Source organism: Pelodiscus sinensis, chromosome 19, assembly GCF_049634645.1.
Source record: "Pelodiscus sinensis isolate JC-2024 chromosome 19, ASM4963464v1, whole genome shotgun sequence".
Classification (NCBI taxonomy): Eukaryota; Metazoa; Chordata; order Testudines; family Trionychidae; genus Pelodiscus; species Pelodiscus sinensis.
The window spans coordinates 10,099,768-10,127,338 of record NC_134729.1 but is presented as its reverse complement, the minus strand read 5'-3'; the positions used below and the strand labels follow the sequence as shown (position 1 = coordinate 10,127,338).

General features: G+C 55.3%; 1 protein-coding gene across 5 annotated transcripts in view; it reads left to right on the top strand.

The window, feature by feature from the left end:
• The first annotated feature begins 4,899 nt into the window (after positions 1–4,899).
• The window catches only part of PRKACA (protein kinase cAMP-activated catalytic subunit alpha), a 50,960-nt gene continuing 28,288 nt past the window's right edge, over positions 4,900–27,571 (top strand). Inside the window, exon 1 of one of the 5 annotated variants that reach the window (XM_075902210.1) lies at positions 4,900–4,996. In XM_075902210.1, the coding sequence (XP_075758325.1) occupies positions 4,915–4,996 (82 nt within the window). In that variant the 5' untranslated portion in view covers positions 4,900–4,914. The other 4 variants (XM_075902209.1, XM_075902206.1, XM_075902211.1 and 1 more) reach the window with 4 other exon arrangements.

Genomic DNA, 27,571 nt, shown 5'->3' with positions numbered 1-27,571 from the left:
GATGGCCAAAAATTTTTTTGCTTGGGGAGGTAAAAAATCTAGAGCTGGTCCTGCACGTGGCACATGCGTGGCCCCGCCCCGGGCGTGCAGCAGATACGCGGCCCCACCCCCGGATGAGCAGCACACGTGTGGCCCCGCCCCCGGGTGCCCGGCAGCCCCAAAAGGTTGGGGACCACTGGCCTAGGGCCTGGCTGGCTAAGCAGCAGTTGGGCAGAAAAGGACCTGGGAGTTACAGTGGATGAGAAGCTGGATATGAGTCAACAGGACGCCCTTGTAGCCAAGAAGGCTCATGGCATATTGGGATGCCTTAGGAGGAACATTGCCAGCAGATCTAGGAAAGTGATTATCCCCCTTTATTTGGCACTGGTGAGCCATATCTGGAGAACTGGATCCAGTTCTGGGTCCCCCATTACAGAAAGGATGTGGATGCATTGGAGAAAGTCAAGTAGAAGGCAACAAAAATGATGAGGGGGCTGGAGCACATGACTTACGAAAGAGGCTGAGAGATGTGGGTTTGTTTAGTCTGCAGAAGAGAAGAGTGAGGGGGGATTTGAGAGCAGCCTTCAACTTCCTGAAGGAGGGTTCCAAAGAAGATGGAAAGAGGCTGTTCTCAGGGGTGACGAATGGCAGAATGAAGAACAATGGGCTCAAGTTGCAGTGGGGGAGGTCTAGGTTGGATATTGGGACAAACAGTTTCCCTAGGCGGGTGGGGAAGCACTGGGCTGGGTTCCCTAGGGAGAGGGTGGAATCTCCATCCCTAGAGGTTTTTAAGTCTCAGCTTGACAAAGCCCTGGCTGAGTTGATTGAGTTAGGATTGGTCCTGCTTTGGGCAGGGGGTTGGACTCGATGTCTCCTAAGGTCTCTTCCAAGCCTATGAGTCTAAGTGCTCTGAAATCTTGGGATGAAGGGTGCTATAGAGAATGTTGGATTGTATGTAGGTGATAGAGGTCTGAATCTGCCTCTGAGTTTTAGGTGCATGTCCCCATCTTACACACACAATAGGTATCCTAAATTGTCTTGCGACAGGGTTCTATCGCAACTTGACTTTGTTTCTTAGTATTCAGAGCAATAACACACAGGCCCCCAAAATCTGAGAGAAAGCAGGCTGCTCCCCGAGGCAGTGAGGCAGAACTCATCCCACCTTGCTGGTTCATTCGAGACTGACTGCTTAAATGCTTCCCTACGGAGCCCTTTACCCTACAAGCAGGACCAGAAGCCCCACCTCTTTAAAATAACTTGTAATTCCAACAAGTTCTCCATCATACACCAAGCCACAGTTTAAGGACAATTGCTCCGGTGCTCTTCCTCACTGGCCTACCAAGGGTCCTCACTTGAGGTGTCTGGCTCCCAGCTGTCATTTCTTGTGGGGGGCAGCCCATGTCTCTCTCTCTCCTCATCAGAGGTTCCAAGACTTCATATTGTAACGCAGGGAGCTGGGGCGTCCTCAGCAACCTGGACAGCCTAAAAAGGCTTGCTCTGCTCTGCTGTGCTGTGCTTTCTTCCCAATGCCTGAGTTGAGGCGCTTGCCCTCATGTGCAAGTTGCTACCCAGCTCCTCCTAAGCAAGCACGATTATTCCTGGGGTAAAGCATCACAGAGAAAACATTAAAACAATGAACCACACCATAAAAAGCTCGCCAGAGATCACACCAATGCCGACATGGGGCTTCAGCAAGTTTTAGTCCTTCAAAACCCACAACTAGGGCTTTTCCAGTGGTTATAAGTTCATACATTTTACATCCAGAATAGAGGCTGTACAGATCAGCTGTTTCATTACATAGCTGGAGCCTTTGATCTTGGCCTTCTGTGATGGGCAATCAGCAGACAATGCGCCTTTCCACAGCTGGGCTTTTCCATAAGCCAAGTGGGAGAGATTTGCATTAACTTTCCCTAGGGCTTCCCCCAGGCTATCCACTTATATATGGACTTTGAGGCAGCACTTTTTGTCTGGCACATTTTGAATAGTCCTTTGAACTCCCTTTTCTCTCTCTCTCTCACACACACACACACTCACACACACACACACATCATATCTCCCTCAAAAGTGGTTACATACAACTCAAGGCCCCAAGAATACATAAACCTCTCAAGGATATTGCAGGAAACTGCGGTCTCTGTCTCCCCCTATATGAACAGCCACCCAGTGCTGTAGGGTCTTCTATGCAAAGTCTCTACTCAGCTTCATGGGAGCTCTAGCTCTTCTCTAGTCCAGAAGCAAAACTCAGAGCTATGAGGTTCTTTGTGCGTGATTTGTTGTATTTCTTTGCAGGGGCCAGAGGAAGAACTGTTATTTGTGTTTTGCTCAGTGATACTAGACTGAGCTGATTGGGGTAGGGATAGACTTTGTGTGTCTAGCCTCCTAGGTGTTACCATACTACAGGTGATGGTGGGAAGGGTTCTATTGAAGAGGGAGATTTATGCCCCAAAAGTATAACCAATCCTTACCTCAAGTTCTGCAGCTCATCGGTCTTTAAAACCCCAATGGCCTGCCCTGAGCTAATCACCCCAGTGGCTGATGGGTCAAACTTTCTTCTCAGAATAGTAATAGAAATGTAGTCGTGTTAGTCTGATGTAGCTGAAGCAAAATACAGGACTATATAGCACTTTAAAGACTAACAAGATGGTTTATTAGATGATGAGCTTTCGTGGCCCACGAAAGCTCATCATCTAATAAACCATCTTGTTAGTCTTTAAAGTGCTACATAGTCCTGTATTTTGTTTCTTCTCAGAGGTGGTGCTATTTGCCACACTCTTTTGTCTCTCAGTGTAGCTCACACACAAGGTCACGCTTTCTTGTCTGTTTCACTTCCTTCCACCAGCCCAGGCTGTGTGGGGATTGCCACAGGCTGCAGAGATATGCTGAAAACTGAGCTCACTTTCGTTCCAGCAAGCTTCATAAAAACCCATCTCATATTGATTTAATGTTTCAAAACTGAATCAATTCAGAGCTTTTGCAAAATCCCCTTTGGAGGTTAAACTATCTAACTTCCACCTTCATTTCCTATTAAAGTCTGGGCCAAATCACAGGCTGCTGTAAATCAGACCTGACTCCACTAGAACCTTTGGACCAGATCCTCAACTGTTGTGGCTCGAGTGCAATCAAAGGAGTCATGCAACCTTACAACAACTGCCCTGGTTTGCTATCTTGATCTAAAAGTCGATTTGCCTCCTAGGTCATTCTGTGTGCAATCAATTTTATTTTAGATCAAGGCACTGTTTTCCCAGGCTGTAGTGAAGGGGAAGGAGTGGGGGAGAGAGCCACGTGGATATAACTTCATCTCGGCTGCATGTCCCCTCTATCATCAAGCACAATGTTTCGGAGTTTGACTTATATAATTATTTTGTGCCTGTCTCTTTCCTTTCTCCTAAGAGGGAGACCAGCCCTCTTGTTGAGAAGATGCAGCTTCTATTAAATGGAAGAGTTGCTTTTAGAAAGCCCAGAGCACTAAACTGGCAAGGGAATGGCATTAGTAATGGCAAACATTCAACAGGGGAGCGTCTTTAAAATAAAGTTCACTGGGTTCTTTTTCCTCCTTTTTTATTTTTGAGGCTTTTAAGAGGTCAGGTTTTCAACCTTCTCTGTAGCAATGAAGGCTAGGAATTAAAAACTGGGCTTTTTGCATAATCCCACGATTCCATGGGCTGGAGCTTTAAACGTCAACTAACCTGCTCATCATGCTAAAACATGCAAATGCTTTTGCGCAAAAACTTGCCACCTGTCTATACTGGCCATGAGAATTTGCGCAAGAACACTGACTTTGTAATGTACAAAATCAGTGCTTCTTGCGCAAATACTTTGATGCTCCCGTTCAGGCATAAGCCCTCTTGCGCAAGAATACTTGCGCAAGAGGGCCAGTGTAGACAGGAACGTTAATTTCTTGCACAAGAAAGCCCAATGGCTAAAATGGCCATCGGAGCTTTCTTGCGCAAGAGAGCGTCTACACTGGCATGGATACTTTTGCACAAAAGAAAATCTTTTGCACAAAAGAAAATCTTTTGCACAAAGGCACATGTCAGTCTAGATGCTCTTTTGGGGAAATACTTTTAAGGGAAAAACTTTTCCGTTAAAAGTATTTCCACAAAACCATGCCAGTCTAGACGCAGCCCAAGTGTTGGTGACACTCAAATAATACAGAGTAAGCAATTTATTTAATAGTGCAGTAGCAACTCCAAACTGCAGCTGGGATTAAGGCACTGACAATATGGCTGCTGTACTGGCAGTGAGAGACATACAGTCCCAACCCTGTGCTTTAACTAGGAAACCAGCCTTTCTTGATGGGAAGAGGCACTGGAGTCTGCTGTGGCTCCCAGCAATAGCCTGTATAGAGCTCTTAGGGGCCTATGTGGAAGTACAGCACCTAGCACCAATCTTAATTGTAGTTGCTACTGTAAGGCTCTGCCCATGTGCATCAACTTGCTGGACTGGGATCAGCAGTGCAAATTTCTGCCCTCAGTGCCACCTGTGTGAATTGAATAGGAATTAGAAGATGGAGGGATGTAAAATCAGCTGTTACTAGTGTTGCCAATGTCTTATCAAGATAATTCAACAACTATGCTTTCCTATGGGTGTGTTATACAGTCCCATGGCTGGGGGGAGGAGAGTGTTCCCAGAGAGTGTTCTGCAGAGAGGGGCCAGAAGGGCTCTAAGGGGGGGAAATCCTGATTCTGTTTAAACAGGTGTTTTCTCAAAATTCCAGACAGGTGGGAGCGGCTCCCGTGCAAAGGCTCTGATGAAGCTAGAGAAGTTTATAGTTGGTGGGATGGAGAATACAGGTGGCATGTGATCTGCAATGGGGGGGGAGCCTTTAATAACATGGGAAGGCAGCTTTCAACAGGGCTAGAACCTCTCCCCTACAGCTGCTCCTCAGTGGAAGTCCTAATGCCGACTGGCCCCCAGTTGGGTGCTCTTTGAGAAATGATGCTTATTAAAACAGCAGGGTTATGGAGATCTGTTCCAGAGGCAGGAGCAGGAGAGTCAGCAGGACTCAACAGCCCAGGTAAAGCTAATAGCCTAAGGATGTCAGCTGTTCAATTCCCCGCAAAAAAAGGTGAGTGAAGGGGGAGGGGCCATCTAGGGTGCCCCTGGGAACACCCACAAATGGGGTACCTGACAGACCCCCCTCTGTTAGCTTCTTGCAAGCCTGGAATGACTGTCACTCAAATTCCCTATCCCCATGATGCTTCCTACCCTGGCTCCCTGTCCTTATGCAACCCCAGGGTGGTTCCTCTAATGGGCCAATAAACTACATCTCTGTCCCTCTCTACCTTTGCCTCCTTCTCCCCCTCCCACGCGTTTAGCTCCCAGACCCCGCCCCTTTCCTCCCACGGCCCCGCCCCTCACGCTGAACATTCTTTCGAACGCTTTCTGGCCCGACGCTCTAAATATAGAACGCTGCGACCTCAGCCCTCCCAGGCCTATCCACGGCCGGGGGCGGGGCTACAGCCGGCCGTCGGCCAATGAAAGCGGCCGGTCGAGGCGGACAGGCCCAGTCAGGGCCGGGGCTACGTCGAGGGAGCGGCGCGAAGCGTCGCGCGTCACGGCGGCCGCCCAATGAGGCGGCGGGGAGCCCGGCTCGGCCAATGGGCGCGGGGCTCGCGCGGGCGGCTGGCGGCGGCGGCGGCCAATGGGGCGCGGGGCTGGGGCGGGGTTCGGAGCCCGAGGAGCCGCCGCCGCGGGGGGAGGGGAGGCGATACCGGTGTCGGCGGCTCCGCCTGGCGGCGGGGGGGGATCGGGGCCTGGCTGGGCCCAGCCGAGCCTCCTGCGGGCAGCGGGCGCCGGAGGAAGCAGCGGGGGCAGCGGGAGCCGCAGCCGGCCCCGCCCGGGCCCCAGCGCCGCGATGGGCAACGCGGCCACGGCCAAGAAGGGCGGCGAGCTGGAGAGCGGTGAGCGGGGCCCGGGGGGGGAGCCAGGGAGCGGGGCCCGGGGGGGGCGGGATACGGGCCCCGTCCTGCAGTGTGTCCGGGCCGGGCAGAACAGGGCTCGGCTTCTGGAGAAAGGGCCGCTCCTAGAAGGGGGCAGGTGAATCTGGGCAGGGCGCCCCCCCATCCCTCTGTTTCACTCGGCCGGGGACGCTCAGCAGCTCTGGGCTGCCCTGATCGCGGTCCCTAGAAGCCCGGCCCCCTGGAGCCTCTTTCATCCCTGCCCCGTCCCGCCATGCTGATCCACCGTGCTGCTGCACTTGACTGTTGCTCGCACCCCAGCTCATCCCTGCAATACCTGGTCCTGTGTCTGTCTGGAACCTCCCTCTCCAGTCACACCTGAGCAGTCCATCTGCCCTTTCTGTCCCTAGGCCCAGAGCCATGCAGGGGCTGAAGGAACTCCAGGACAGTGGGTCTCAGTGTGTAGTCTGTCGGACCCGGAGGCTCCGCAGACTAAGATTCCCAAAGGGGCCTGCACTGCCATTCAAAATTCTTAGGGGTCTGCAAATGAAAAAGGTTGAACACCACTGCCTCTGTCTCTCCAGCCAGGTGTCAAATGCATTTGCCGAGTGGTTTTGTTGGGGTCTCCCTTTTCCTTCTCCTTCCCACTCTAACACATCCCCTCTTAATTGCTGCTTTCCATCATCTCCTCTCTAGCCATAAGCTGACAACAGTTAGCTGGATCTCTTTTCCCTTTGCATTGCCTGGATGCACATCCTGCTGGTAACTCTGCCAATGTCTTTGCAAGCCCCTGTCCAGTTAGCACCAGCCATGGGGGTTGTGGGTCTTGGCTCCCCAAAATTGCTATTAAATGAATGTTTGCTGATCAGAGAGGCTGGTGCTCAAAAGGGAGAGGTACACGCTGGTGAGTGTAAAATCCTAACCCCACAGAATCATAGGATTGGCCTATGGTCATCTAGGCCAGTCCCCTGCCTTCATGACAGGACTAAGGATTATCTGTACCTTCCCTGACAGGTGTTTGTCTCACCTGCTCTTAAAGATCTCCAATGATGGAGATGCCACAGCCTCCCTAGGCAATTTAGTCCAGCACTTAACCACTCTGTGGTGTCTGAACCCATGATGGGTGCATTTTCTGTTCCTGTTTCCTTCTAGGAAGCAACTTGGGGTGGGTGGGAGAATTAGCCATAGACTGCTGGCTGGCTTTGGGGTAGTATTGTGTGATGGAGAATATGCCTCAGCCCTCAAAATACACGTGATAGACAAAATATTCTAAGATTTAGATCTAACATATGTGAGGTGACCCTCCCTCCCCTCCCCCCAAGTCTCTGGGTCATGATCTCCTTGCCCTTCCTAAATGCAGTGGGAGCAGGGTCCTGGTGGAGCTGATGATCTGGGGGAGGGCACAAAGGAATTTGATCTTGTTTTCTCCAGGTATCCAGTCGCTGGTTACTTCACCACACGTCCCAAGTACCAACTGTGCATTGAAACTAACTTGCTTTTGTTGTGATCGCTCGTAGGCAGGTGTGGCAGGCTGCGCTCGGGCACTGACAGTAGAGAGCTGGCACGTTTAAAAAAGAAAGGAAGGGTCCAGAGCTCAGGACAGACAGAAGCGCCCCCGTGGAAGATGCAGGGTGGAGCTCAAAGTTGTGTTGCTCTCAGAGACTCTTCTCAACCCTCGGCTGGATAAGGAGACGAGCTGTTTGGACAGACCCTGGGGGTAGCTTGTCTAGCAGCAGGGTGGAAGCAGGTAGACTCCCTGCTTTGCCGGCTGCTAAATCCCGGCGCCAGTCTTCGGGGCTGCGCTGCCAGAGCTGAGGCAGGAGGGAGCTCAGGAAAGAGTAAAAGGTTCTTCAAAAATGAACATTGGTGCCGTGATTTTCCTAAGGATGAAAATAATATTAAAATCGCGTCTCAGGGATGGTGACTGGCCATTGACATGGCTCTGGGTGAGGAGCTTCCCTGCTAGGGTGGTGCTACAGGGGAATCTCCTTTGACTCGCACAGGGCTTGTCGTGGCTGGTTGTGTGCTGTTCCAGGGAACCGGGGGGTAGTGTGGCTTCTCTGTATCTGAGCATCAGGCCCATGTAACCAGCCTGGTGCCCCCTCTCCCCCTCACCATCCCAGATCTGACCAGTTTTGTTCCCCCCTCCACTGTCCCAGACTCACTCTTCCTGCCAAACTGCATCCAAAGTCCCATCTAGCCCGTTATACGTCCCCCTCTGCAACACCAAATCCATCTCACTGGCATCCCTGCTTCAGTGGGCCAGAGCAGTCTCCCTCCTCCACGCTCCCTGCATGTTGGATCAGACCACTGGGTCCATCTAGCCCGTATCCAACCTTCAGGTGAGCCCAATAGATGAGGAAGCAAATATGCTCTAGACTGTTTTCCCCCCAGTCCCTGATGACTGTATTTGTATGGCAGGAGCAGCCCTGATCTGGGCTCCCTTGTGCTAGGAGCTTTGCACATGCACATAATAATCCCTGGCTCTTCAACAGCGCTGTCCATCCATAGAGCTCAAAGTGCTTTACAAAGAAGACCAGATGGGGAAACCGAGGCACAGGCAGGAGATGTGCCGGTGGCAGTGCTGGGAATAGACCTCTGATATTCTATCCAGTGCTTTACCCTCTGGGCAGTATCTGTAACACTAGAAAATCACTGTACACATTTGCACATCCCTCCTCCCCCGGGCATTGGGTGCTGGAACAGTGCCCCTGTGAATGGCCAATGGGAAGCAATCTGGTGTCTTGCTGACATCGGTCTCCCATGTGCCAGGAAGGTGGATCCCCCTTGGCAGTGAGCCTTGTTTTGGGTCTGGTGCTTCCACCAGGTCTGCCTGCCTTCCACCAGGTTCATTGGGCTTCCCCGTCTTCCCAGGTGTTGGGGTGGCCAGACGGCTGGAGGGGCCGTGGAACAGTCACTTCTTGCCACGCCCCTGTGAAAGGAAGAGGGTATTTGTGGCAAGCAGACCTGGAACTGTCACTGCACCTGGGAGCATCTGACACCTGTCAGTGTGAAGCCCCATGCTTAGGTTTAGTGGCTGTTCACAATCGGGGCAGGCTCCAAGGTGAAGCAACTTGCCTGAGGTTAAAGGGCAAGTTAGTGGCAGAGGCCAGGGCCAGTTAGCTCCTAGGTCAGCCCTTCTCTAACCCTTGGGGCCCACTGTCCTCCTGTGGTTGGGAGCAGAACCCAGGAGCCCTCACCCTCTGCTCTAACCCGCTAGACCCCACTCTGTGCCCAGGGTCAATTCTTGGATTCTGTTATGGTAGCACCATGCTGAGAGCAGAGTCCGAGGGGCTGCATAGAGGCCGGGAGAGGCAGTCCCTGTGCCCAGTGCTCCCAGGCTGAATCGGCCAAGTCAGGCAAAGGATGAGGAAAAGGAAGTGACATTTTCATATTCCTGACTCCAGCCGCTCCACTCAAGCCCCTCAAGATCACCCCTTCTCCGAGCAGGGAAAAGAACCCAGGACTCCTGCCTCCCATGCCCTCCCTGCTCTGACCACCCCACCCTGATCTCACTCCAAACTGGCGAGGGGACCCTGAATCCACTTCTCTGCCTTAGCCACAAAAGAGCATGATGGTGTGGCGGAGGGCAGATCCGGGGAGTTTGACTGAGACCACTCCCATCCCTTTAGCTGGGGCTAGGCGCCCTGCTGGCTTTTCCTGCCCGTGCCTATCCCCACAGGTGACAGTCTAGGAAGGGGATAGAGAAGGTGCATGGGGTGCTTCTGTCCACAGAGTGTTGATGCCACCCTAATTCCTGTAGTATCTGCGCACCTCATGTGCAGTGTAGGGACCTTCACAGCCTCTGTGTGGGAGGGGCAGTGCTGGGAGAATTTTGGAGCTATTAGAAAAGGGCCCATCCTGAAATCCGGGTGAGAAGTCAAAACTCTTCATGCAGCATCCACCCCAAAGCCGCCCTAGAAGCAGGGCAGCCAGAACGCTTGGCTTTTCCTTTGAGCTTTCAGGGTCTCGTTACCTTTCCAATGTATGCTCACGCAGCTGGCAAGAGGACCTGTTTGAGTGAGGTGACGCTGATTAGAAAGGCCGGAGCAGAGTGTCCTAAAGCCTTGGAAACATTTTCCCGCAGGTTGCCGAATGGGGATATTTGTCCAAGCCGCAGTCAGCTCCAGTTTTGGTGAATTGACATTTTCTGAGGGAAAAGGGTTTTCATCAGGAAATTTCCAGCCAGGTCTATCCTGAGCCTCTCCCTGTCTCTGGGTTTCACAGTCCAGGCTACAGTCTTTTGCCCAGGAGCCTGAGTCAGCTGACCTGGGTTGTCTGCAGTGTATATATACCCCCAGGGAGTCTGGCAGGTGACAGGACACAAACTGAGGTCACAAGGTAAATGCTCTAACCACTGAACCACCCTTCCTGCACTCAGCCTGTCTGGCAATGCACAAACATCTGCCAAAATGGTGGCAATTTGTAAACTGAGCAAAGTTTGGATCTGCGGAACTCACTGCCACATGATTATCATACCATGTTGTGTTTCTGAGTGCAGCCAAGATTCAGATCTCAGTAATACGTTTAGGCCATGGCCGTGCTTCCCAGCTGACAGTGGTGCAGCCACGCTGATGAGCACTCATGTAGTCGTGTTGTGCTAGTGGGAGAGAGCTCTCCAGTTGACTTGTTAAGACCAGCTCAGTGGACAGCAGTAGTTATGTGGGCAGGAGAGCATCTCTTGCTGATATAGTGCCATGCATGTGAGTGCTTACACCGGCAACACTTATGTCACTGGGGACGGGGGGGGGGGGGTAGGGGTCAGTCTGCTGAGCAGCAACCATTTTGCTGGCAAGCGTCAGTATAGACGTGGCCTGCGATAGACCGTCCTGAGTGATAACAGGCATAAGAACTGCCCAAGGCAACTGGAGAGGCTATTGACCTTCCTCTTCAGAGCAGGAGCTGTCCTGGACAAAGGCCAGGAGGCATCTCCCCTCTGGCTGCAGATCTGAGTTGGGGGGGTGGGGGGGGCTTGCACCGTCTCCAAAACAGCGGGCGCAGGCTGCTGTCTGAAGAACCAGGGTCTGATGCACTTTACCTTGGTGGAACCGCCCCCTGGGCTGCCTTGCTGGCCTGCACCCTCATGGGAGGGGAGCACCCTGCTCCTCAGAGCCAGACAGGAAAAGGGGAAGTTGAGGTGCAGAAGGGCTGGCAAGAGGACCTGCTCTGGAAGGCGCCCTGGAGGAGCTGGGGTTTTCTCCCAAAGGCAGACGTGCTGGGATTCCTGTGCGCCCAGTGATGAGCTCTGTGAATGGGAGGCTCCCCTGGGCGATGGCCTGCGCTGTGGGCCTGGTGGTACATAAGACAAAAGTGAATCACTGGTGATACAGGGCTACCCCCCGGCTGGTGCGAATCCCTGTTGCTCCAGTGAGGCCAGATTCCCAGCTGGGTAAGGCCGTTCTCAGTTCTCACAAGCTGCGCCTCCAGCCCGCTGGCCCAGTGGCAGCATGGCTGTTGTACAGCTGGTTTCTGTGGAGCTGGGGCTGTGACCTTGCAGAGACATTGGGGTTTCACTCCCCTCCCGTGAGTGGGGCAGACAGGTTTGCAGGGTCAGGGCATTGCCACGCCAACTTGCCCCACGCTCCGTGGGGAGCAGATGTCGGTGTGGTCCTGTCCGAGGCAGGCGCGGCAACACGCTAGTGACTTTCGCTGAGTCTCGCCTCTGCTGAAGGAGTTTGTGTGGCCGTCGCATTGCCGGGAGGGATGGTTTCTCCGTCTCCCCCTCCAGGAGCAGCCAGCATCCCACGAGAAGGGAGTGGCACCTGCTGGAAATGTTTATTTCCTGCCGCGTCTGGCGGGCAGGTGTGTGGCGGAAGCCTGGTTCTCTCAAGCTCCCAGGGAGGTGAGGAGTGGATCGTGGGGCTGAGGCAGGCAGGCTGTGGCATTGCCACCCGTGGGCCTCTGCACCACATGGGGGTCAGGTTCCGGCTGGGTTCTGACCGGTGAGCCCTGTTGTGTTGGGAATGAGGGGTCAAGTTGCTGGGTGGGGCTGGCGATGATGATGGCGGCTTTACAGGAAGAAATTGACCAGTGTGGCTGAGTGTTCAGCTTGAGAGCATGGCTGGAAAGGACTCGGTGCCATCTCAAAGGTGAGGAAGGATCAGCTCTGTGGACACCTGGCAAAATCGAGCCAAGGTGAATAGAATAGAACCCTGAGTCCCCCGCCACACATGATCCACTAGACACCCTCTCCCACCCCCCAGCTGGGCACAGAACCCAGGAGTCCTGAATTCCTTCCTTTGTGCTCAGCTGAAAAACGGCTTCTGCCTTCCCCACGCTGCTGTGCTCCCTGTGGAGCCCCTTGCCTCACACCAGGCTCTTCTCCATGGGGCGAGCAGGATCCTTCCTGTGGCAAACAAGCTCTCGGCTGCTGCTTCCTAGCGCTATCCTGGGGGGGGGCATCTGCCAGGTGTCTTTCTGTCCAGAGCAGCTTTCCCTGCTGAGGCCTTGCTGGACGGGTTGCAGGCCTTGGCCTGCAGGGGGCGCTTGGCGATCAGAAACTCACCCAGGTCATGCAGCCTCAAAGTTGGGTTCAGCTGCCTTGGGGGTCTGCCCTGTGTCTCCCCTAGAGTGGTGCCGGGAGCTAATCCCCCAGTGGGTGGCCCCCCTGCAGGCTGGCTCCCAAGGAGAGGGAGATGGGCTTTTCCTCTTCCCAGTTCAGTATTAAATGTGCCTGGGATGGGGCTGTCTTTGCTCTCCCAAATGTTGATTTAAGAAGCCAGCTGCCCAAGGCTCTAGGCCCTATGGCACCGTCAATAACACGGCTTCTACCCTGGCAGTCGCCACCCAGGCTCCGCCATCTAGGAAACAAAGCCTTAGCCCTCTCGTTACTGGCTGCCACTGGTCCAGGTTTCCCCAGGGTAGCTGTCCTGGGAAATCAGTCCGATTGTCATACGCAGGGCCAGCCTGTTTTATGGGCTTGGGGTCATGCTGGGTGTCCCCAGACCTCCTCATCCGGGGGTTTTTTTTCGCTTTCTCAGGGGGTTGCTGGGGCAATATAGCCTGGGGCAGGATCACTCAGGGAAGACCATGGGGCTTTGTAGGTCCTAAGCAACACCATAAACGTCAGCTGAAGATCTTTGGAGCTCAGACGCGGAGGCAGATCTGGCACAAAGTGAGTCTAATTTCTAGGATCAGTGGAGCCTTTCGTTAAGGCTTGAATGGGATGGGTGGAGCCGTTTGCCCAGGGTAGGTGCGGGAGAACTTTGTCCATTTTGGGCAAGTGGGAGGGATGGGAGAGGGATTTCAGGGGGAGCTGGCCTGAATCCGTGCAGGGCTGACACTCGGAGAAGGCTGGTGGTGGGTCTGTGTTGCCTGTGTTCTAGGGTTAAACGGGAGACCTGGGCTCGCTGCTCGGCTGTGTGCTGGCAGGCTGGGGAGTGCGCCCTGGCTCCGATCCTCCCAGGGGCTCTGTCTGCTACAGAGTGAATTTGGCCGAACTCAAAGCGAGTGGCCCCTCTGCTGTTGAACACACAAGCTGCTGCATCCCTGCTTGTGTGCATGGCTCGGGCGCCAGGGAGCGCCTCCCCGGCTCATAGAGCTGCAATAAGCGGAGCCGCTCGCTGGGTTTTCCCAGTGACTTGTGGGAGAGCGTGTCTGTCTTCCGTGGCCCCGGGGGCGGGGGGGAGAGGGATCGCGGGAGGCCATTGGAGGCCCAGTGGCACTCTGGGGAAGGTGTCCCGTGTCTTCCCTATGGAGCAGTCGTCTTAGCCACTGACCAGTTGGTCTAACCCAAGCCGTAGCCCAGAGCCCCTCTCGGCCGGCCGATTTGAGTGACGGGAGTTTTGTCAGTGGGCTGGAAGGGACTTGAGTTAAGGGCAACTCCTGAGTGAAGCATGCGGTGAAAACGAGCTCCAGGCAGGTATCTAAGCTCTCTCCTTGGAGCAGTTGCTTTCATCTGGGTAAACCAGCAAGCTGGGACGCACTGGGCATAGGTCAAAGAAGCGCATAGTGACCAACAGTGCCTGGGCTCTGCTGGCCGAGGGGGTGTCCCGAGCCGCGTGGGTGCTTGTCTCTTCCCTCGCGGCTGCCCGAGGGTGTTGCTGAGCTGGGAGTTGCTCCGCCAGGGGGTAGGGGGTGCAGGGAATTGGACAGCATGCTCCTGGGGGCAGAGTGTGTGGAGGGATTGGTATGAAAATGGCTGCCTACCCTATTCTGGTCCTGCTGGGATAATCCGAGTCTGTGTGAGCCTTGAGGCAGTGGCTGGCATTGGGCGCGCTGAGCCATCAGGGCATCTGACCTCTTGCGCTGTTCCTGAGCGAGTCCCAAGAGGGATCAAACCAGAGGCCCCTTCCTTTTGCCTGCATTGCATCTTCCCCTGCGCCTTCGTGCTTCCTTGCTGAGAGTGGCTGAGTCCTGGGTTCCCCTACGTGTAACAGGATGGGAGGGAAAAGGTTAGGAATTTAGGACAGAAAGGGAAGCTGGAGGAATCCCAGTTGACTCGTGGGTATTTCAGGAGGGGGAATGGAGTCACTCCGGGGTCCAACCTTGACTCTTGGGCAATGGGGGACGGTTGAGATTTCGGTAAAGGAAGGGTGCAGGAGACGGTGAGGCAGCTGGAGGAGAAAAGCATGAAAAGGGTTAAGGGAAAACGGGGCTTTTGCAGACCTCAGGAGTAAAATATGGAAGTAGCAGAGGTGCATTAAGTCTCGCTGATGGATAGGGAGATAAAATTAATGATCTTAAAATGGCTAAGAGCTGCTGAGCTGCTTTTTCTTTAATGCTGTTGAACAAGAAATGAGGGGATAAAAAATGTATGGACAATAAGGAAGTGCATTATCTTTCTGTCTAAGGGCCTTATCTGGCCCCAGTTATAGTATGTGAGCGCCTCACAACTGGTAATGTATTCATCCTCCAACCGCCACTCTCCCTGGCAAGACCGAGACATGCTATCCTCATCTGTAGCACGGGGAAACCGAGGCACAGACTAAGTGACTTGCTCAAGGTCAATCTAGGGCAGAGCAGGAAGTTGAACCACGATCTCCCAAGCCTCCGTCTAGTGCTATAACTGTTGGACCCTCTTCTCTGACCAAATAAAACTTGAGGGGTAAGAGGAGCCCAAGAGAAATCGGCAGGCGAGAGTGAAACGCTGGGTTGTTTGAGGGAGTCTGTTTGAGAGGCCGGGGAAGAGAGCCAACGTGGCACCATCTTCCTGAGGCGAAGAGCAGTGATGCGGTGATCACCCTTTGGCAAAGTTGCTGCCCCTGTCTCTCTGGCTTGTTTACGCGACGGAGCCGTGTCAACAGGGCCGTGTCGGGTGTCGCTCAAAGTTGGGCGCTGTAGCTGCTGTTTGTCAGCACCTTTGCCAACACAATCCTTCCACCCCCTGGGAGCAGGATTCCCGTTGTCGCCAAGAGAGCGCTGCTGCCCTCACGCTGCTGCTTGCGCCCTTGAGGGACGGGGAGGGAGGTTAAAGCGTCTGTGAATGCCAGCGGAAGGACAAAACTTTTGTCAGTGTAGACACCGCCTCAGATAGCAATGGCCCCTCTGGCCTGCTGCCGAGGAGGTGGGGGGGTTGCAAACATGCTGATTGGGAGGGGGCGGATTTTTTCCCCACATGCTTCCTCTGCCCCAAATTGCAGCCCGTGGGGTCTTGTGGCTTCCGAGGGGCGCCTGCTTGTCCCACGTGTCGCGTCCCCTGCTTTAAATCTGTCCCCCCCCCCCCCCGGCCTCCGCTCTCTGGGGTCCCTCCCCGCCCCCACTGACGGAACCCCAGAGGGCGGCCACCCTGCGCGCTCCCCGGGGGGCGGGTCCGTCTGCCCCACGCGTGGCTGAGCCGGGCCCCGGCGGAGAGCGAGTGCCTCTGGCGCCCCCTGCAGCGGCGGGCGCAGGGCCCGGGCGGATTGGCCCCGCCGGGCAGCCGTAGGCCAGGCACAGAGGAGGCCAGGGGCTGGGCCAGCAAGATGGAGGTTGGAGGTGAGTGGGGGGGGGCACTGGCTGGGGGGGCACGTGGCTGGTCCCCTCCAGGGGGTGCAAGTGACCCCCCCGCCCTGTTCTGCCCCATAGGACGTGGGTCGCTCCCGCTGGTCCCCATAGGGGTCACTCGTTCCCCGTGGCGGCAGTGGGGCTGGCCCGTGGGGCTGGGCCAGGCCTTGAGTGGCACCAGGGCCCCCCCCGGCAGCGACTGGGCCCCCGGCTGGCACAGGGACGGGTGCTGGGGGCCGAGCCCCCCATCTGTGGCGGGTGCGCTCCTGCCCTCCTTTCAGGGGTGCCCCAGAAGCCGCCCCCCCGCAGGGCTGGGTGTCGGGCCCCGGCCTTGCACCTGCTGAAGAATTCAAAGATGGGAAATTAAGGGGTTTGAATTTTAAAAAATGCAACTGGTGGTTGCCATGGGAACATGCTTTCATCTCTGCCAGGTTCTGGCGTGGGGCCATGGGAGGAGCCTCCCAGCAAGGGGCGGGGCCTCAGTGCTTGTTGTGGGGGGCGGGGAGACTTCGAATTAATTTTGTGGTTAGGGAGGTGTCCGGGGCGGGGGGTACAGCAGAAGTCGTCTCTTCTTTCCTCCAGTGATTCAGTCCTGAGGGCGGTTCCTTCCAGTGGGATTGGTAAACACTGGTGATCCAGTGGAGGGGGGTGGGAAGATGTGTGGGTCAGCATGGGTGGGGAGAAACAGCAGGACTGGTCTAGAGGTTTGTTTGGCTCCCTTGAGCGCAGGATCCGAGCCCCTCCCAATCGGCAACAGACTCGATCCTTGCAGTGAGGCAAGGGGGTATGATCCCTGTTGTGCAGGTCTGGGAACTGAGGTTCGGGGTAGGGTGGGGGAAGTGACTCGCCCAGTATCTCACAAAGACTCGCAGCCAGAGTTGGGAATTCAACTTTGGTTTCTTGAGTCACAATCCAGGTCCCAGTGCCAGGTCCAGGCACTAAACCAGGGATGCCAGGGGCAGGGTATGAGATGTGTGGCATTGGGGGCAGGCTCAAGGAGCAGATTGGGTGGGTAGGGGGGTGGCACAAGAGACTGAAATTGTCTTGAAGGGATGAGTTCAGCTCCTAGTTCCTTACATTGCTGCCCTGAGGGGTTCGCTTCATGTCTGGTCTTTGACGATAGTAAATATAAAAAGCGGAGGTTTGTGGCACCAGTGTAACTGCCAGGGGTGTCTCCATCCTCCTGGTGCCATGGGGGGTTACACCAGCATGCCCCTGTGCCCTGTAACTACTCCAGTGGAAGAATTGTGATTTCTGGGACAGTGGTTTAGTTCTCAGCAGGGGAGGTGTTACAGCAAAGTCCATCCTGGCAGGTTTAGTACCCAGGATCCTCAGTGTTCAAGTGAGCTCCTCTACCATGTACCCTGGAGGGCTCATTTCTTTTAGCTAGCAGCAATAGTGAGCTGTTATCCTCTATGCGGGCCCATTGGTAGATGTGATACCCTTCTCGCAAGCATGTTACATTATTAAGATCATTTTGCCAGCCGCAGTGTAAGAGGATTCTGGCTCCTCTGTCTCTTGTGACAGGCAGGCTGAGGAGATGCAAGGAAACCCAGTCAACATAAAACTCGTATAAATGTGGCCTAGTGTCTAAAGATCTTACTGATGCCCATAGCTGATGCTGTTCAGTTACGGTTCTTGCATCTCACTGAGCTTGGGACAGGGAAATTCACCCAGTCAGTTGCATAATCTATTTCTAGCCTTTCACTCCAAATGTGTGTCCCATTCTAGTGTCCATGTTGCAACTAATGGAGAGTCGGGGCTAAGAGGGCTGAGAAAAGATCTATTGAGTCTGGAAAGCCTGTCTTAGAGTGGGAGACCTAGAGGCAGGACAAATTGAGCCTCACAAAGAGACAGTGGCTTGGTCCCTGTCTATAAATGCACTAGGAGATGATTTCTGGTAGCAGGGGGCTCAGATCTCATAGTTAAAGCAAGACAGTTCATCAGGTAGAAGATGATGCTTGACAGATTCAAACTGGGACTAATAGACACATTTTTAGCAAAGCAGTGGAATTGACCATGGAAACAACTTACCAAGGGATGTGATGAATCATCTATTGCTTGGAGTCTTTCAATCCAGACCCTATGTTTCTTTCTTAAAGATCTGCTCTAATTCCACTCCAAGTTATTGGGCTGGATGCAGGCGTGATGGGGGGAATGCTCTGGCCTAGTACAATCTCTTCTGGTCTTCAACTCAGTGCACCTATGGATTGTCTTGCTGCGAGGGAAGGTTTTGGAGAGCTGTATTGGAAAAGTTTGGAGTGAAAAGTTCCCCTCCCCACTTCTGAAAAGTGGCTGGAGTTGTGACATGACCCAGACTCACCTTAAGCAAGTGAGCGAAAATGGTTGGAGCCATCAGCGTCTGGTCTGTGCTCTCGCTCTAGCTGGCTGTAAAATGAGTTAGAATTTTTTGGGAAGGGGCAGAGGAGAGGGTACTTCTGCCCTGGAGACTGGCTAGAGTTTTAGACCTTGATTTTAGGGGTTCTAAGAGCAAGGTCGTTACTCATCCCAAAGTTCCTACACCAGGCCTGGGCAAAATACAGCCCATGGGCCGGATCTGGCCCGCCAAGCCACCGGATCCAGCCTGCAGAGGCAGCGGGGAGCCCCAGGCAAGCTTCCCAGCATGCCGGGCAGAAACACAGCTGCAGGGCTCTGTTTCTATGTTAACACTGGAGGGGAGGGGGGAAGTTTTAGGAGCCACCTCACCCCCAGCACGTTACTGTTGGCCGGTTTCTGGCAGAAACCAGCCAATGCTAGTTGCTTGTTGGAATAACAGGCAGCTAAGAATAACCACGCCCCTTCTCCTGGCTCAGTTATTCATGAAGCACATGGCCAGGCAGGCAGGCTAGTTTGTCAGCTGGCAAGTAAGTGTCTTGGCCACAGCCTGCTTCTGGCACCCCAACCCTTTCCTGCCCCAACTCTCTGCCTCCTCCCAACATACCCAAACCCTCTGTCCCCCTCTTACACCCATACCCCCTCCCACATCTGGCACCCCAATCTCCTATCCCAGATCACAATCCCCTCCTACCCTAGGTCACATCCCAAACCCCTGCACTCCAGTCCCCTGTCCTAGGTCACAACTACCTGCTTCATCTCAACTCCCTCCCAGACTCCAGTCTCCCTCCTGCACCCCAGTCCCTTACCCCAAGCTCCCTTCTGCGCCAACCTCCACCCCAGACTCTGCACCTCCTCCATTCATATCATGGAAGAGTGTGGCCCTCAACCACTTTCCAAATTCTTGGAGTGGCCCCCCCCCCATCAAAAATTATTGGCCACCCCGTCCTAGAGATGAAGTGCTTCGGCGGGCAGTGCAGCTTAGTGCATAGAGCAGGGGTGGGCAAAGGGGCCTCCACGGGCCGGATCCAGCCCTCCAAGTGGGTTGATTGAGCCCATGGCCACTCTCCCACTCCCCTGCTCCCAGGCCAATTGAGACCTAGAGATGGGGGAGCATGTGAAGTCTCCTCTCCCTGCCAGGGGCGTGCGGCACCAGAGGGAACCGAACATCCCAGCCAAGGTGGGGCAGGGAGTGAGAGATTTCATGAGCAGAGATGATGTCTGCTGCCCTGCCCCCGGGCCCTTCCCAGCGGCTGGAAGGCGCGGCACGGGGAGGGGAGGCGAGGCACCTCCTGAACTAAGGGGAAAGCCTCCCTTGGATTCTCCCCCACTGCCCTGATGCTTCTGCACTTTTTCTTTTTCGGCAGGGGGTGCGCCTCCTGATTGGCCTGGGGGTGGAGGGAGCGCAAGAACAGCTGGCAGTTCTCTCTAGGTGCCTGGCACCCCTGGCAGGGCAGGGGGCAAAGACTTCATGTGCTTTCTCATCCACAGGCCATTCACGGTCTGTGGGCAGAGGAGTATGTGAAGTCTCCTGGCCCTGCCCCTTCTGCCTGAGGCCCAGCCCTCTTCGGGGTGTCCCACAACTACTTCTGAAAGTTGTGAAGTGCCCCCCCCTTCAAAAAATATTGCCCACCCCGGCACAGAGGATGAGAACTTGGCAGACTTTTTCCTGCTATGACCTTGGACAAGTCCCTTCCTTGCTCTGTGCCTCAGTTTCCCCCACTGTAAAACGGGGCTTACGATATGGGGCCTCCTTTGCAAGGCACTTGAGATCTGCAGATGAAAAGTGCTAGTTAAGAGTTAAGGATTCTCTGCCTTTTGCTAGTGAGAGGTTGAGGAAGTTCCCATGGGACTTTGCCGTCCCATTTTGCCATCCCATCAAGCAGCTTCTCTCTCCCATTCATGATCTTTTAATCTCCTGGGGCAGTGACAACTGCTGATGTGGAAACATAACCTGAATGTAGCAATTGCCAGAACAGGGTCAGCTCTGAGGGCCATCTAGCATCAGCACCAGAGGCTGCAGAGGAAGGGGTAAAGAACCCCAGAGTAGCAATGGAGGGAAAACTTTCCGTTTCTAGAGGTCTCGTCCTGCTCACTAGCATTAGAGATCCACTTAAGCCCTGACGCACAAGCTTCAATATCCATTTCGGAATTATTGCTGTCATTTAAATTATAGCCTTGAATTGTCTTTCTCCCTGTGAATGGCCAGTCTAGTCTTGCCCTCAACTTTGTGGTGGTGAGTTCCGTGGGCTAATGGTAAAGTGTTTCCTCTTACTGGTTTTGAATTCCCCACCTTTTAATTCTATTTGAGTGTCCCCTGCTTCTTGTGGAATGAGACAGGAAGGAGAGAAGCTCCTCATCTCTCTTCTTCATCCCAGCTATTATTTTCCAGATTAAATGGTGGCCCTCTTATTGGGTTCCTTGGTAAGGGAAATAGTCCTCTCCGTCTGTCCTCATAGGAGAGTTTGTCCCAGGTCTAGATTGTTCTTATTGCCCTACTCTGAACGTTCTCATTTTGCACTATTCCTCTTTGATCAGGGGTGACTAGCACTGCAGCCGTTATTTCCGATCATGCTAGAATTTAATGGGTTGATGAAGTTTAGCAGCTGGAAACAAGGACTTGGCACCATGTTACTAGCAATTGCTGAGGTATCTGCGTCTGTTGATCCTACTTTGGACACTGGCAACCTGCAGTTACTTCAGTACCAGAAGTGAAACTCACTAGAATCTGAGTGAAATTGACCAGCTGTATTGGGTCTTCCCCCTTCCTCCCTGCATTTGTTCATGCTGAGATACCTGAAAAGGGATTAAGTGCAGTGGACTTTATGTTGAAAATAAGCTTTACAGTTAATAAGCCCAGGTGCTGGTAACATAAGAAGCAATTTTTATTGTCCTCTTTTTAAGCTGATAATGTCTCTCTAAATCCTCAAGCTACCTGGTTTTCTACTGAATTTTCTTTTAAATTCATGCGAAATTGCTCTCCGCACTAGGTTTTTAAGGAATCCTTTTGGTTTAAAATATACGTGTATATCATTTTGGGACTGAAAATGAGTGCAGTCCTCTTTTCATCAGCACCATTTTTATTATCTGAGCCTCACGGCGGGTTTCCCTTATTCCTTCTGGTTATTCCTTACCGGGTGAGGAATTAAATGGGTTTGTATTATGTGCTGCTGTAATGCCCATAATGACCTAAACTGAGGTCAAAGACCTGCATTGTGCTGGATGCTGCGCACACACCTAAAACAAGTCCGCTTCTGCCCTAAAGCGTTTTGAATCTAAATAGTCAGGGGAAGGATTCGTACCCCCATGTTACAGACAGGCAGCTGAGCTGAAATGACTGATCCAAGGTTGCATGAAGTCAAGGTCCAAACTCAGCATTGAATCCAAATCTGCCTTTACCACAGGCCATCTTGCCTAACTCCCAAAGCCAGAGACCACTGGGCTCATGTCAGGGTGTGGTCTGTGGACCCCTGGGGCTCTGCAGACCCTGTCTCTCCAAGGGATCTGCACCTCCCTTCGACATTTTTAGGGGTCCACAAATGAGAAAGGTTGAGAACCACCAATACAGGGTGACCTCCAGCATGGCACAACTGTAGGACTGGCCTGAATTAATTCCTGATTGAATTAGAGCACAAAAGTAGCCATGTTTGAGTTGAAGGCTGCCTGTGCTAGAGAATCTGCCTCAGCCCTTGGTCAGTTGTTCCAATGGTTAATTACTCACTGTTGATCTTCTGCTTGTGCATGACAGACCTGCTGTAACTTAGAGTGGAGTTTCCTGCAAAGAGCCTGGCTCCATGCAGGGCAGCTTGCCTGCTAGGCCAGTGTGAACCTGTTAATTGTGCTGTCCCCCCAGTTGTGCCTCCTTGTGTTCAGGCGAGAGCCACTCAGACGCTTCCCCGATGCACCCACTTCTGGGACGGAGCAGGGATTCCTCTGCTGAAATGAATGACTGATAAGCTTCAGGCTGCCAGACAGCCCAGCCTCTGGCTCTCCCAGTACCAACCCAGGCTCTTACTGGTGCTGCACCATGCGGCTGGTCGCCATGGGGGTCACCATCTGTGGCTGGGCCATGATGCTCCGATTGCTGAGTAGGGCAAAATGCCATCTGCTGGGTCCGTGTGTCCCTGCTGCTGCTGCTCATTGCTGGCTGGAGGGAGCTGATTTTTACCGAGCACGCTGGAATATTTTAAACCTTCCCTGCTGACCCTGCGGGACTCGCTGCCTGAGATGGCAGAAAATTCCCCTGGTCCTGCCAAAGCTGCACCTGCGCAAGGCTAACCCTTTGGGCACCGCTCTCGCCCGCCTGTCTGACTGGCATGTGGGCTGGCAGCCCCTCGGAAATGCCGACTCAGCCACATGTCAGTGACACCCCTTCCCCCGCTGCACTGAGACGCGGTTCTGACCCAAACAGCTCGCGTGGCCCCGGTTACGTAACCTAATGGGATCCCTTTCAGATCCGGAGGAAGGGCAAAGAGAGCCTGCTCCAGTCCCTCCCACGGAGTGTCTCGAACCTCTTGGCTGCCTCTTGTAGGCCTGATGGTGACTGGGGGGCTCCAGCGCAGGGCCTGGATGGGAGGGGCTGTCTCAAGATCCACCGCCAGGGTGCTGAGCGCACGGCAGCAGGCAGAGACCTTTCAACCCAGCTGTTCAGCTGAGCCGCTCTTGGTGGCTGGTCAGTGCCAGGGCTCCTGTTGAGCCAGGCGCGGCTCAGGAAGCAGATCCTGGTGCACGCGGCAGTAGCGCTGGACTTGGCTGGCCCCCTGGCTGGCTATCGGTGGAGGCCGGAGGCCACGTGAGCCACAGGGCTCGGATTCTCAGCCCTCCGACTGTGGCCCTGCTCAGACCAGCTGCAACATGAAATGGGTTTGGCAGGTGTCAGTCCAGTTCCCGGAGGGAGAGGCCTCCCCCTACCAAAGCCATGTGGGAACTGTGTGTGAGTCTCCTCCTGCCCCCGTTTCCCCCGCCACAGTCCCGGGAGTGTAAGGCCTGAAGGGGGAGCTTGAATGGGAGCCCAGAAGGTCCCGCCTTTCACCAGCCCCTCTGTCCAAAGGGGCCTATAGCAGCTAACTTTGCCCTTCCTCTTACTCAGTGAGGGGGGACTGGGCTGGGATGTGCTGAGAACAGGGCCTCTGGGAGTCGGGACTCCTGGGTTCTGTTCTTGGCTTGGGAGGCAGCACGGTCTAATGGTGAGGAGCCCAGGAGTCCTGTCTAGGATGATTCTGTGGTAGGAAGTAGGGATGTGAATGGTTTACTAATTGGTTAACCTTAGCGGGTGATGTTTGCTGGTTACAGTTAACTGGTGGGGGCTGGAGCAGCCCCCCACTTGCCATGGGCAGAGATCTGCTCCAGCCCCACGGGGCCTACTGCAAGTGGGGGTTGCTCCAGCCCCGCTGGAACAGCCCCTTCCCATGGGGGAAGGGGTACTGCAGCCCACCCGCAAGGGGAGGGTACTCCAGTCCAGCTGGGTTGGAGCGCCTCCTGCTCACCCTGGTTTAATCAATGAACTGATTAAAACGGTTTAATCAATGAACCGTTTAACCCATTAAATAATTGAAACAGGATTTTACATCCCTCGGCGGGAGGGCCCTCCCTCTGGGGACTGGACTGAGACCTGCCAAGTTAACTTCACATTGGACTGGGTTTGAGCTGATGCTCTAGAGATGCTGTAGATTCCCCTCCCTCCTTCCCACCCACTCCCCCTGAGAGTGGGATGCTCCGGGCTGCCAGGCCAGGTTCCCTGGGATCCCAACCTCCTGTCCTGCCACTGGAGCCCGGGGGCCAGTTCCCTGAGGAGAGCTGGTTGCTGAGAGAGCAGCTGAGAGCAGATGTGGAGCAGGGAGCTGATGCCTTTAAGGGCCTCGTGTGAACCTGGCGGCGTGCCCAGCCCTGGATCTCCCTCCCCCTTTGAGGCTGCTCCCTTGGGGCGCTTTCTGAAACAATACCTAGCGCGCGCCTCACTGGGGCAGGCTGATCCCTGAGCCTAGGAAGCGACAGGAGTGAAGCAGGCTGCTCCCTACCCTGCTCCCGGTTCTTCTCCCCGGGAGAGCCCGTTCCTGCTCTGCAAAGGGTCCTGGAGGCCTGCTTGGAAGCTGGGCAGCCATGGGGGAGCCCGCTGTGGCGTAGAGAAGCAGGGCAGCCTCCGGCAGGATCCCGGCTGCCAGGAGCCGAGGTCTGCGTCATCGGGGCGGCAGCATGGAGCTCAGACCTGGCGACCTCCGTGGAATCGAGGAGGGCTCAGATTTCGACTTCCAGTTCTGGATCCAGCTCTTCCTCTGGGTGCACTTGTTTGGCCGGCTGGTCTATTACCTCCTCCGCACCTTTGGGGGGCTGACGCAGTAGCCCCCTCGCCCCTTGTGCCCAGGGTGAGCAGCTTCCTTTCCAGATTGCCCCCTGCCTCCGGTCTCTGCAGCCCCCTGGAAATTGAGACTCACAAGAAAGGGCCTCCTCCTTCCCCATCCCACCCGCTTGCTTTTCCCCCGGAGCTCTATCCGGCTTCTGGCTTCCGCTGGAAGTGGCTTCCCGCTCCCAAGGTCAAGGAGTGCAGGGCTTGTTTGGGAAAGGCAAAGTAAAGAAACCTTCAAGCAACTAGTCCTGAGTCCCTCCCCTGGCGGCGGTCGGTACCGCCTGGGACTGCACGCCATGAGTCAAACCCCGTGGTGCAGCAAGATCTCCTCGCTGGGGTGCAGCCGCAGGGTGCCTGCAAGGGCCGGGGGTTCTGAATGTGGGTCTGTTTGAGCGCTGCTTGGAGAGCTGCCTTGGACGCGCTGCGACCCCCTGCTCTTCGGCGCTATACACGGGGGCTCCAGCAGCTGATTTCAGGACCTGCGTGCCTCTGACTCAGGCCTCATGTGAGCTGCAAGCCCAGCCCTGTTTCCTTTGCAGCCCGGGGCACTGTACCCGTAGGACAGTGTGTTTGGCAAGGATCCGCTCCCCCGCACACACAGGATCGGCAGTGAAGCAAGAGGGAGCCTCGCGCGCTGCTTTCGGCCCAAGGATCTGAGAGGAGCAGAGACCCACGGGTCTGCTTTAAGCCTCTCTGGGTGGATTTGCCCCTTGCCACCGGCCATTGTTCTGGCAAACCCGTCCATTCAGTTCTGGAGCAGAACCCGTCTTCCCCTTGCTCTCCAGGAAGTGAAACTGACTTGGCTGGCTGCGTAAGTGACCAGACTCCCCTATCCTGTGCCCTCTGCCAGGGAAGCCCACGCTCGGGACCAAGGTGAAGCCATTTCGAGTCCCTGGGTCCTCGCCACCTGGAGCAAGTGCAGGGAGGAGTCGTATGGAAGTGGCCTGCCCGCCTCTGCGTTGACAGCCAGGCTCTGAGGCTGCTGCAGGGCAGGGGAGCTTTTGGATGGAGAGTCTCTCCCCCGGGTAGAAGTCAAGAGCAGTCGGCTCAAGCCCCCATCTCTGTTGGGAGTGGACGAGTTTTGCTGGGGCTTGGGGCTGCTTCTCCGCTCCCTGACCCTGCTCTCGTCTCTGCTGCTGGGAAATGGCCGAGGCCGGAGGATTCCTGGATTGGGGCCCAACTTCACATCAACTCTGGCTGTGAGAGCTGAGGAGAGAGGGAGATAAATAAATTAAGGGAAACATGAGCCACGGAGGAGAAATGACCTGCCCCAACCCCAGCAGGAACAAAGGGGCTAAGATGTCAGCGCTTCAGAAACTGGAGAGTCTGGCTGGGCGGATTTTCTACTGGGGGCCGCGCAGCGAGGCGGGGGCCCCGGCCGGCAGCGAGGCGGCCCCTGTGTCTCCGCACACGCTCGCCTGGAGTGAGCAGAGTGAGTTGAGATGGAATCCGCAGGGGTAGGACCAGCCGCGGCACAGGGCCCTGTGAGTCGAGCTATCTGGCGGGGGCAGGGGATGCAGACACCATCAAAATGTGTGGGATTTGGGGGGCGGAGTGCGCAGGCCAGAGTCTGGCCTCCCCAGCTCCTCCTGGGAAGGATCCCTGCAGGGCAGCGGCAAGCACGTGAGGCCTTAGGAGCTCTCCGCTCCCGGGGCCTCCTCTTCCCGCCACTCCTGAGCCATGGAGGCCTGGGACAGGTCATGGGCCTGGGACACCCAAGTTCTGATTGTGGGAAGGGCTGAACCCGCCACGTGGCGTGAACTTTTCTCCGTGCCCGGCATCCGCCCCGGGCGCCAGAACCCAGGTGGGTGGCGCTGTGCTCTGATCCGCTGGCTCTAGCTGTTCTGCAAGCAGCAGCGAATCTCTCCCCCCGCACCAGGCTCTCCCTGCAAAGTGGGAGATGAGGTGTGTTTGGTGATGGGGCAGAACCGCCTCACACAGCGGGGGAAGTGACTTGCCTCTGCTTGCGCCAGATGGGGGCAGCGCTGGCCGTAGAATTCAGGAGTCCTGGTTCCCAGTCTTCCATGCTGGCCTAATGGTTAGAGCAGAGGCCTGGGCATCATGGCTCCTGAGTTCTGTCCCCGGCTCTGGGAGGGGTTTGAAGTCTCTGCCTCCTTCTCTTCCTCGAATGCCAGTCCCTGGTGTGTGGCACCTCTCCCTTTCCTCCTCCTATACCGGTGGTGCTGCGGGTCGGCTGCCAGGTACTTGGTCGCTGCATGTGAGGAAGGGGGCACAAGGACTCACTGGCTCCCTTCCTCGGGAGAGTCCTGGCCACTTCCCTGGGACAGACCTATGCCCTCATGTGTCACTTCCTCTCTGACATCCTGTGTCTGTCCTTTTCATCCCCCTCCACTTCCTCCTCCTCATTCCCCCAACCCTGCTTTCATTCCTCCCTCCCCTCAGGACAGATGAGGAGGCCTTTCCAGCCTGGCCCCAGCTGTGGGTGGGTGGGAGGGATTCCCCTGCAGGGAGGGAGGGTGAGGGAGGGGAGGGAGGATACAGGGATGAGCCATCTCTCCCACCGGCAGGCTCCCTGGATGTGCAAACAAGGTTGTAACAATAGTGCCTTGGCAGGGCAGCCAGGATTAAAATAGCCTCTGGCACCTTTAACCCTCTGCTGCCTGGGCCTTCCCAGCGTGGCCTGCAGATCCCGTGGGCACGGCCGGAGGAATGGTCCAAGCTGTTCACAGCTTTGGCTCTTGACAGCCTAGTGCGCGGTGGCCACTCAGTACAGCTTGCTAGCACCAGGACTGCTGGCTCTGGGTGGAGAATAGGGCCTAGTGGTTGGGGGGGAGGGGCTCTTGGTGCTGGGGTGGGCACTGGGGGGGGGTCCAGGCTTCTTTTCCTGGTGTGGGGAGACCAGGTGGCTTGACAGGCTGAGAGGAGGGCTGGGTTTAGTCTCTTGATCCAAGGTGCTTCGGAGGGCCTGTCGCTCTAGCATGTGAGCCCCTCGCAGCCTCCAATGCATTTATCCTCGCAGCCTGCGTGTGAGGCAGGGCTATCCTCCCCGTTGGGCAGATGGGGAAACTGAGGCACTGGGCAGCCAGTGACATCTCCAGGGTCTTGCCGCAAGTCAGTGGCAGGGCCAGGA